This window comes from Pristiophorus japonicus, chromosome 7 (assembly GCF_044704955.1).
Source record: "Pristiophorus japonicus isolate sPriJap1 chromosome 7, sPriJap1.hap1, whole genome shotgun sequence".
In the NCBI taxonomy this organism is placed as follows: Eukaryota; Metazoa; Chordata; class Chondrichthyes; family Pristiophoridae; genus Pristiophorus; species Pristiophorus japonicus.
Window position 1 is genome coordinate 60,010,697 of NC_091983.1, and position 11,794 is coordinate 60,022,490.

Genomic DNA, 11,794 nt, shown 5'->3' on the forward strand with positions numbered 1-11,794 from the left:
GTTCTGACGAAGGGTCATCGACCTGAAACGTTATCTGTTTCTCTCCACAGATGCTGCCTGATCGACTGATATTTCCAGCATTTTCTGTTTTTATTTTAGAACAGAATTAATGTTGACTTATGGTGAGCCGGTCTCTAGAGGGTGCTGCTAACAAACGCTATCGCGAATGGTCATTCATTTTGTGGTAGGGAGGCTTATTAGTCTTTGGTTGTTAGATTTTCGTGCCAGTTGTGAAAAATCAACTATCTGTAACTTCTGTGCGCGTATTAATTGTACTTACTTGATATTGATAAGGAAATAAACGCATTATGTATGATTGGACATTCCCTTGAGTTGTTTTTATTTTACTAAAAATCTTCATACACGATATGTTGATAGTCAATATTTTGTCCTGGGTTGTGAATGAACGGATTCAAATAAATACATGAAACCACAGGATTAAATCTATCTGAATATAATCGATAAATACTAGTTAATCTTGTACCGAACTTACATTGTACAACATTGTTCATGTAATGTTCGGACTTGTTCACTTTTCCGTTGTAATTTTTGCAGCGATATCTTTGTTTGAAACATTTAGTAACATATAATCAACATTACAACGAACACCAATTTATAATATTTCAATGAAACGCTGTATTGCGAAGTCATCATTAAAAAAATCGGAGGGCGTGAACTTTAATTTAAAAATCGGTGAGTAATCCTGTAGTGACTTTGCACATTTTAAGGAAACGGTTAGTACTGGCTGAAAATAAACTCAGAATCGTGGTATATTTGTTACGATTTAATTATCTGAAACTTTAACAAAATCTTCTGGAGGGGAAAAAAACTTCCATTGTATAACATTTGGGATAAATTGAAGATTTTCCCGCCAAGCTGCTGTATATCGTTTGTTCTTTGCTCAGCGGGATCTCCGCGCTCAAATCGTCCCATCAGACGGACGCTTGTTGACAATCGAAATTCCCGCGGAAGGTCGGCGGACGCTGATTGGCCAGCGGGCCCTCTGCTGCGTCACGTTAGGGGAGGCTCCATCGCTGCTGATTGGGAGTTCGGAATCCGCGCCAAATTCCGAAAAGGATTTGAGGGTAAACCGGCGCGCGGGACCGCTACTGAGAGAAAGAGCCGGCAGTGGAGAGCAGAGAAACTAGCTACAACAGAGCAGGGAGTGCAGGGGATCCAGCACAGAGAAACTAGCACAGCAGAGCAGAGAGTACAGGGGAATCAGCACAGCAGAGACGCTGACAAAGGGGAGAACAGAACAGTTAGCGCGCCAATATCCCTCTGGCTCAGCAGTGATCGGACAATTTCACAACATTGCATTAGTTTTAGTTAAAGTGTTTATACCTCACTCACTCGGACACCTTTTGATAGTTGGTCTGATTTTTTAAAAATAATTCCATCCACAAACTTGGGTTGTCAAAATGTTGTCAGTCCGCTCTCCCCTCGTTGCCAAGAACGAGAATTCAATCTCTTCTCAGATGGAGAACATCTCTCTTCAGGACAAGGAGAACACGGTAAGTTAGGCGGGAGGAAGTGCAATTGTCTCCCTTTCCCCAGCCGAGCGGTCAGATGGCTTTAACTAACTGATTCATTCAGTGAAACGAGCGGCAGACTAATTGTTTGTTTCTGTTCTTCTGCAGCCACCTTCTTTAAGCAGCACCCGCATCCTGGCCAGTAAAACCGCCCGGAAGATTTTCGGGGAAGTCGATGTGCCGGTAAGTTAATGCGGGGTTTTGTGAAGTACTTGCTGACCTAGTGGAAGGTGCAGGTAAATTGTGGCGCGAAACAGTTGGTGCCATTCTAGCTGTGAGCCTCTGGGCTTGTTGCAAAATCCAAGGGATTCGATTCACTTTACTGTGGCATCATGGTTTTCTGTAAACTGACTATAAAAAAATGAGAATTTAATATTTTAGTGTCTAATACTTTAATTACTTTTCTTTGTGGGTGGGACAACCGGCAGTAAATGGCGCCAAACGTTGTCACTGGAGTTGGGAATTATTCCGTGTTTGGAAATGGGGACTGTAACTGCTTTGACTTTATTCCCAGGTGAATTCTGAAACATCCGATCGCTCCGCAGGGTTTGCGGATGAACCTTTATTGAGGGAAAATCCGCGCCGTTTTGTTGTCTTTCCCATACAATACCACGACATCTGGCGGATGTATAAGAAAGCAGAGGCGTCTTTTTGGACCGCAGAAGAGGTAAATTACCTCTTTTAAACTCTTAATTCATCCCTGTTTGAAGTGAGATTTCTATCTCCAGTTAGTATCCAATCTGTTTCAAGAACCCAAATGTTTTGTGTGTTAAAGTTTTATACTGGGTCCTTTCCTCTCGATTTCATCCGTTGCTCTGGTTGGCAAACCTCGCTGGCCTTGGGCAATGCTACTCCAAACGGGCCACTAGGAGGTGTATGTGAGTTTCCTGGACAACTGATCATCATTTATTTTAAAGTTTTGCACCAACTGCTCGATCAAAGATGAGCATAATGGATGAAAAGTGTAACCAAAAATGGGAAGCTGCAACTCGGGCTGTAAAGTGAAGCGCAATTTCATCTTGCCTGTAGAATGCTACTGGGGAGGCAGATAGAATACCACCACGGCAATTTGAGAATTTTACTTCAGTGGAAATAATGTCCGTGAAAGTTACCATGTAGAAATGAAAATGCTGTCCCTGCCTGATCTGTCCCACACAAACTGTCCTCTAGGTCCGCAACAACCAGCGCAAGGTATGATACATGGACAATAAATGTTGGCATTGCCTATACTGCCCGCATCCAGAGACTGAACTTTTAAATCGCAGTTTGACTGGACTCTTATTGTCTCCTCCCTATTCTGTTTACAACTGGGATATATCATAATCTTTGTGCCTATATCTGAATTTCCTCTGCCCATTACTTTTATCTTTTTTTGAATCCTCTGGGTTCTACTCTCTCGTCTCTTGCCCTTCCTGTTACCCAGTCATGCCTCGTTTCATTTTTCTCCTTTGGTACTTAACATCTGGCCTCCCAAAAAAAAAACAGCAACCCCAACTGCCCAATCCTCTCCTCGCTGACTTTCCCACCACTGACCCTGTCTCATGGACTCTGGCAGTGGATCAACAACTGGCGCCCCTCTGCATCTATCTGCACTTGTGAAGAAGCCCCATGCCAGCCATGACCTTTTGTGGATGATTGCATCAACATCATAGCCTTGACTGGCACTTGGCTCACAGGTGATGCCACCTTCCCCCTTACTGGTCTTCATGGAAAGAGGTGACATGATAGGTCCAAGTCAGCATGGATTTGTGAAAGGGAAATAATGCTTGACAAATCTTCTGGAATTTTTTGAGGATGTTTCCAGTAGAGTGGACAAGGGAGAACCAGTTAATGTGGTATATTTGGACTTTCAGAAGGCTTTCGACAAGGTCCCACACAAGAGATTAATGTGCAAAGTTAAAGCACATGGGATTGGGGGTAGTGTGCTGACATGGATTGAGAACTGGTTGTCAGACAGGAAGCAGAGTAGGAGTAAATGGTTACTTTTCAGAACGGCAGGCGGTGACTAGTGGGGTACTGCAAGGTTCTGTGCTGGGGCACCAGCTGTTTACACTGTACATTAATGATTTAGACGAGGGGATTAAATGTAGTATCTCCAAATTTGCGGATGACACTAAGTTAGGTGGCAGTGTGAGCTGCGAGGAGGATGCTATGAGGCTGCAGAGTGACTTGGATAGGTTAGGTGAGTGGGCAAATGCACGGCAGATGAAGTATAATGTGGATAAATGTGAGGTTATCCACTTTGGTGGTAAAAACAGAGAGACAGACTATTATCTGAATGGTGACAGATTAGGAAAAGGGAAGGTGCAACGAGACCTGGGTGTCATGGTACATCAGTCATTGAAGGTTGGCATGCTGGTACAGCAGGCAGTTAAGAAAGCAAATGACCTTCATAGCGAGGGGATTTGAGTACAGGGGCAGGGAGGTGTTACTACAGTTGTACAGGGCCTTGGTGAGGCCACACCTGGAGTATTGTGTACAGTTTTGGTCTCCTAACTTGAGGGACATTCTTGCTATTGAGGGAGTGCAGCGAAGGTTCACCAGACTGATTCCCGGGATGTCGGGACTGACCTATCAAGAAAGACTGGATCAACTGGGCTTGTATTCACTGGAGTTCAGAAGAATGAGAGGGGATCTCATAGAAACATTTAAAATTCTGATGGGTTTAGACAGGTTGGATGCAAGAAGAATGTTCCCAATGTTGGGGATGTCCAGAACCAGGGGTCACAGGCTAAGGATAAGGGGTAAGCCATTTAGGACCGAGATGCGGAGGAACTTCTTCACCCAGAGAGTGGTGAACCTGTGGAATTCTCTACCACAGAAAGTTGTTGAAGCCAATTCACTAAATATATTCAAAAAGGAGTTAGATGAGGTCCTTACTACTAGGGGGATCAAGGGGAATGGTGAGAAAGCAGTAATGGGGTACTGAAGTTGCATGTTCAGCCATGAACTCATTGAATGGCGGTGCAGGCTAGAAGGGCCGAATGGCCTACTCCTGCACCTATTTTCTATGTTTCTATGCCTGGCTATACATTCCACCATCTGCCCTGTCCAAACTGCTGTGATGATACGGCCTTTATCACCAAGTCTCTCCCTCCATAATTCATGGCCACCCCCTTGATGTTGCCATCTTGTGTGGCCTATCTGTTCCCACTGTCTCAAATCACAGACCATCTCTGATCACTTGCTTGTGATCCTCACCGCTCCCATTCCCTTCTAACTCCACATCCTTCTGCACCTGCCCCATGAAAAAAAACAGCCCACAAGTTGGAAAGCACTTTCAAACTTCCAGCTGATTAGCCTCCCCCGCCCCCCCCCAAGTTTCACCACTCAATCAGACCCATGCCTTGTTTTTTCATTGAGGGAAAGTTACTTAAATCCTCAAGTTCTGTAAATAACAATTTTGTGCTTTCTCCCTAAATGGCAACCAAGTTCTTGCTCATGTGTTCCATGTAATAATGTTTGTAAATGGCTTTAATAGGTTGACCTCTCAAAGGATCTCCAACACTGGGACTCCTTGAAGCCAGAAGAGAAATACTTCATTTCTCACGTCTTGGCATTCTTCGCAGCAAGTGATGGCATTGTAAATGAGAACTTGGTAAGAATTCATGTTCTTCAACTGGAATTCCTTTCTTGGTCAGTCGGCTGTCTTTACTTGAATTATCTACATTTTGTTGCTCTTATTGTCTTTGTTAATAGGTGGAACGTTTCAGTCAAGAAGTGCAAATAACTGAAGCTCGTTGCTTCTATGGATTCCAAATCGCTATGGAAAATATTCACTCTGAAATGTACAGTCTTCTTATTGATACTTATATTAAGGATCCTAAGGAGAGGTAACTAGATTCTTAATGTGTGGAGTTCAAGGTTCATGGGCTATTCTGTTCATTCAAACATTATTTTAAAATTGCAATTCTGTCTCTTCCTAGGGACTATCTGTTCAATGCAATTGAAACTCTGCCATGTGTTAAAAAGAAGGCTGACTGGGCACTGCAATGGATTGGTGACCATCAAGCAACATTTGGTAAGCACACTGAGCGTGTATTGTGTATATATATATATGGAGGAGAAATTGACTTTTTTTTTCTTTCCCCCCACCCCCCTCCTGAAATTGCATTCATAACTGTCTGTCACACACAACACACAAACTAACCGCGCTGATTATTTTGGACAATTCAATTGACTTTTCGCACTTTGTTCAAGTACCATTAACTTCACCTGAGGAGCTGAGTGCCTCTGACTACCATCCACCTCTTTTATCTGTTTGTAATGCCGCAGGAACAATTAATTGAATCTGCCCAAAGTCCACTTTCTGACTGCCATAGGTGTTAACTGTGCAAACAGCTGATTGCAGTTGCTTGTAGTTTCCATAAGCTGTTGGCTAAATACAGATCTGTGTCGTGCATTAGTCCCTGCCACCTTTTTAACTAGGTTTGGAGTCCCAGATTCTACCTTTTGGACACTAGGGTGGGTTTAGCACAAATGTGCCTGTACTACATTGGGAACTGTACTGTGTTGGAATAAATAAATACTAACTTGTGAATTGGTATTTCTCTTGGGATTTAAAACAAAACTTGATTGTTGCCTTAAATTTGTTCACTGTTATCCTATAGTTTGAAAGATAATTTTTGAACATGTAAATCATTTTAATTCACCAGGAGAACGAGTAGTAGCATTTGCTGCTGTAGAAGGAATCTTCTTCTCTGGATCTTTTGCTGCTATTTTCTGGTTGAAGAAGCGAGGTTTAATGCCTGGATTAACATTCTCCAATGAACTTATCAGTAGAGATGAGGTATGATTTTTGAGCTAGTTGCTAATCATGTGTGTTCAGGTCTTGTATCTTGGACATGACCATATTTTGGTTAATCTTGTTAGCTTTCCCTTTGGCACTATTTATTAACCTGCTCCTGTTGGTGCTAATTTAGTTTTACTTTTGCCTGCTCCTGAAAGCAACCAACTCTTGCTTTGGTAGGTTTCTGAGCAATCCCCTTATTTCATTTTTATGTGATCTATGTTGGTGGGCCACTTGACTTAAGAGAATTTTGGCAGTCTGGCCTGCTCTTTTAGTGCCTGCATCGGCAGGTTGCTGGACAGATCAGTGGAAACCTTGCTATTTCCATCCCATAAGACTGACCCAATTTGCAGGCCAATCAAGTATCACTGCAGTAAAACTTTTTGCTGCTAATGTAATCAATTTGGTGATGTCTCTGAAATAAATGCACCCAATTGTTTTAAATGGGTTTTCTGTCTAAATTGCAGTTCAAGTCTTTTAATGGAGTTACCCCATAGGTTATGTCTGGTCTCATTTACAAATCATTCTCGGCTTATACTGTGGCAGTTTTTGTATTGTGGCAATGCTGCAATTCTCATCTGAATAAAATTCAGCTAGATTTCATCAAGGTCTGCTGTAATGTTACAGGGTCTACATTGTGACTTTGCCTGTCTGATGTTCAAGCATTTGGTAAACAAACCTTCAGAAGAGAAGGTGCGGGAGGTCATCCAGGATGCTGTCTACATTGAACAGGTAATTATTGTCTGAATCAAAGGTACAAGTCACAATTTCAAAAATGTAAATTACTTTATGGAAATGCACCAAGTACTGTAACTCAACTAGTTGATATCTATATGTTCCTGATTTGAAAATACATGGAGTCTGCATCTAATCTGTAGCTCTGGGAATGTGAATGAAGAGTAATTTCACAGGAAGAACAGAATTGGTAGAAAAATGGAATAAAATGAGAAATTTAATGTGTAAACTTTTACTTTTCAGGAATTTTTAACAGATTCTTTACCAGTGAACTTGATTGGGATGAACTGCACCTTAATGAAACGTTACATTGAGTTTGTAGCTGACCGATTGATGTTGGAACTGGGTTTCAGTAAGGTATGTTGTAGTTTTATTTAAATCTAGAGTGCTGAATTCACTTTAAATAAAACCAAGTTAATGGTTTGTGTCTCTTGTAGATCTATAAAGTTGAGAATCCATTCGACTTCATGGAGAACATTTCTTTAGAAGGCAAGACTAACTTTTTCGAAAAGCGAGTTGGAGAGTACCAGAGAATGGGTGTGATGGCTAAGACAGCTGATAATTCTTTCACACTGGATGCAGACTTTTGAAAGGACATGGAGACTTGCATGTGTGTGAGATACAAACCAGATTGAAAATCTACTTGTGCTAGTAGTCCCACAGATCACTGACTTGACTTTACTGAGAACCTAGTTTGGTCACTGCCCTGTATGATCTATGTTTCAGAATTAGTGAGAATTGCACATTGTCTTTATAATAGGTTCTGAAAACAAAGTGGGAGATGTTCACATTACCTCCAAATATGTAATTGTATAATTACATAGTTTACAGCAGCCATAGCTACATTGGGTGCATATCATTTTTATGTTGTAGAAACATTTGGTTGTGCAATGGCATTGCTAAGCATTTTACCAAGGGGCCGGAGTGATTTCAGAATCCAAGATGTTTTCTTTTGTTTAATAGATGTTTGTGATGGTTTTTAAATGTAAATATTTTAATCAAAATGCACTTTCTGAATAAAATTCAAAACTTTCTATTGTGCCTTGTTTTGTTTCACTAGTCAGCTTTTAGTAACGGACAGGCAGTTGTTAGGCTCATTAGTAGATAGAATGGGGAACAGCAGAAACCAAGCCAATACTATATTTACACTTGACGACCTGTGATTAATTCAGTTTTTCTTCTATACTTATTACGATCTTGTATAGCTGCAGTCCAATTGTAACTGCAAATTTTGTGTAGTACTGCCACCTTGTGGACACTGCTGCTAACATGTATAGTGGATGAGTGTGCACCCCAGCAATTAGTTGATCTATGCAGAGGTCCAATGCTCAATTTGTATCAAGTTAATTACACTAGTGTAACTAATGGCTCGGTTGCTTACCATAGGCTTCAGTATTCCCTGCTCCAAGCTGTATTCACTATCATCGTCCCGGGCTTTCCCAATACACCAACAACTTTCATTTATATAATGCCTTTAATGCAGTAAAACATACCAAGGCACTTCACAGGAGTGCAGTCAAACAAGATTTAACACTAAGCCACCTAAGTTGGTATTGGGACAGATAACCAAAAGCTTGGTGATAGAGGTAGGTTTTAAGGAGCATCTTCAAGGAGGACTGAAGCAGAGATTTATGGAGGGAATTCGAGTTTAGGGCTTGGGCAACTGAAAGCATCATGCCAAGGGTGGAGTGATTAAAATAGATGAAGAAAAAGCCAGACTTTGAGTGCAGAAGGTTGTAGGACTGGAGTAGGTTAGAGATGATGGATTTGAAAACTAAGTTTTAAAATTGAGGCGTGGCTCAATTAGGAGCCAATGTAGATCAGCAAGCACTGGGTGATGGGTGAGCTGGATGTGGTGTAATGACCAAGAAGGTGGAAGATTAGAGGCCAGCCATGAGTGTTGGAATCAAGTCTAGAGGTGATGGATGAGGGTTTCACAGCAGATGAGCTGAGGCAGTCTGGTGATATAGAAGTGGAAATAGACAATCTTTGATGGTGTGGATATGTGGTCGGAAGCTTATATCTTGGTCAAATACGACTCCAAGGTTGCGAACAATCTGGTTCCGCTTCACAGTTGCCAGGAGGAAGGATGGAGTCGGTGGCTAGGGAATGGAGTTTGTGGTAGGGAATGGAGTTTGTGGTGGGGACCAAAGACTTGGGTCTTCCCAATATTTAGCTGGAGGAAATTTCTGCTCACCTAGTACTAGATGTTGAATAAGCAGCCTTGACCATTTAGAGACTGGAGGGACAAGAGGTGGTGGTGAGTTAGAACTGGGTGCCGCCAGTATACAGGTGGAACCTGCCACTAGATGATGTTGCTGAGGAGCAGCATGTAGTTGAGAAATAGGGGGGCAAGAGGTAACTGGGAGCGGGAAGAGAAGTCATTGCAAGCAGATCTGACAAGGGCTGGATGAATAAGAATGGAACCAGGCGAATGCAGTCCTCTCCCAACTGGATGAAGAAGTATTGGAATAATTTTCCAACTTGCATTTCTGTCTACCAACCCTCGGCTACTTTATAATGCTAAATAACACGTCCCTTCCCCACCACCTCATCCTGGCCCAACTGAAGCCTGTCTCCCAATACGAACTCTCTTGCCCTCAGCACAGAAAAGGGCCAATTGGTCCATCAAGTTTGTGCTGCAGTTTTTCTCCCATGACTTACTCCTACATTACAACACTGATTACACTGGGACATCCTGAGGTGAAAAGAACTATAGAAATGCATACATACATACAATGCAGGTCATTCTTTGCTAATCCCACTTGGTTGCTCCCAATAAAATGTTAATATTTATTTTTCTAGCAATGAATTAATTACATTTAAAAATTTATGGAGGCTGCTTCAACAAGTGTGTCCTTTATGCATTCGGTAGCATTCTATGAATCTATAGTCTGGATTTTCTGTGAGAATACTTTATTGCTGGGGTGATCAGAACATCCAGGTTTATAAATGTGATAGAGGGAGTGGTATTGTACTGTCATCCTCTAGTATTTGGCAAAGATGAGGATGAAGAACAATAGTACTGTCTGCTGTGATGAGTGTTTACATACTGTAGTGCCTGCAAACCATTGCCTATTCTGTTTTTCAGTAGAAGAATGACCTTAATTTTATTTGCAGGAACTGATAAGCAACAGTAAAACACGAGATGTCTTCCCAACACCATTGGGACAGATATTTTTGCACTTGGGTGGGTGTAAATAATTACATGCGAGTGCAAGGAGGGAAATCTTACTGGACAGGATCTCATTGTATCTAATGGAGTGTGCCTCATTTTTTCCATCACTTAATTCATTTAAATGGACAGACTTACAGGCATGGGATCCTTCTGTGAGATTTTACCACATGAGGTATCTCCAGGTAATTATTTATGCCCAAGCCTTTCTCCCCAACTAGTCTTCTAGTAAAACTTACTATGGGACTTGCAGTAAGGATTAACAGTATTTTCCAGGTGATCGTATTTTATGTCCCAGATTATTACCTTAAAGCAAGTCTTGAAAATATTTGTAGTTTACAACATTTATATTACCTTTTCTAATCCGCTTTAAATGACTGAACCTAAAACTTCTCAAACATACTTTTGAATCTTATCCTTTTAACTTTATATCCAATAAACATATTTTATCAATTTAAACTCAAAAAAAATCCTTTAGCCAATTTAGTTTTTTTTTAAACAGTAACATTGTCCTTAATATGACCTATAAAAAAAAACTACCACTTATTTTCAAGGTATCTACTTGAGGTTGGACCAAGAGCAAACTTGGCTCCTCTTGAACCTTCACTACAGGTCTATCCATCTCACCTACTCCATTTAGACAGCCTGACCTGCGACTTCCCTGTCTGATTAAACCAGCGTACCTGGACTTTTACTACTCGGCTCTGTTTTGACCTCTGTCCAAACCAGAAGTGATGCTGCACACTCATTCTGTACAACTTTGGTTAGTTAGTTGGACTTTTTCCTGCAATCCTTCATTCAATGTTATTTTGCGCCGTACCTTGCTGGAAGTGCGAGTTGATAACAGCGTGGTGAGGGCAACAGGGTATCTGGTGTCTTGGTGAACAATGGAACCAACAGTTTATCTCCTTAACCAATGAGACTTCAAGGTTGAGGTAGAAATGGGAATGACTGAGAAGGAGGGTGAATTAGAATCAAATCAAATACATAAAGAGAGGGGGAAAGAAAGATTGGATTAAAAGAAAAGAACAAAAGAAAAACAAACGAAAACATTTTGACATTTGACATTTCTCTAACAATTGACTACATGCAGGAATGAGATTGAACACTTTAAATTGTTCCCATTCTGGATCAGAGGTTGATTGGCCTTGCCAATTAACAATTATCACATTAAAAAGGTACTCGTGCTCTTAATTACCAGACTTAACTTTCTTCAATGAGTTTAATGGGCAAGTACAGTGCAAATCCAGCAAGTTCATAAAAATACTGGAGAGGCTGAGGGAGAGATGCCACGCCGGATCTTGCTGGATAAACAATGGCCATTGTTAACGTGAAATTCAGGGGATTAGGAGATACGCTGTGATTTGCAAATCTCCAAAACTCGCTGGTAAATTTATACTGCTCTGCCATTTGCTTTGCACAAATAGCATCTCACCCGTAGCTCCTCGTTATGTTTAAGAGCTTGTTGGATTTACAAATTTATTGCCCATTAAACTCGCCATACAAAGCTAGGGCTGGAATTTAACAGCCTAAGTACCCTTTTAACTAAGTAGATAACTTGCC

The 11,794-nt window shown here is 41.3% G+C and overlaps 1 protein-coding gene across 1 annotated transcript; it reads left to right on the forward strand.

Moving 5' to 3' along the window:
- Nucleotides 1-1,058: 1,058 nt before the first annotated feature.
- LOC139266776 (ribonucleotide reductase regulatory subunit M2) lies at nt 1,059-8,090 on the forward strand. Its single transcript, XM_070884370.1, has 10 exons — nt 1,059-1,514; nt 1,641-1,715; nt 2,047-2,199; nt 5,014-5,130; nt 5,232-5,365; nt 5,459-5,553; nt 6,188-6,321; nt 6,949-7,053; nt 7,300-7,413; nt 7,494-8,090. The coding sequence occupies exons 1-10, from the start codon at nt 1,422-1,424 to the stop codon at nt 7,644-7,646; spliced, it is 1,173 nt and encodes a 390-aa protein (XP_070740471.1). The 5' UTR covers nt 1,059-1,421; the 3' UTR covers nt 7,647-8,090.
- Nucleotides 8,091-11,794: the final 3,704 nt, after the last annotated feature.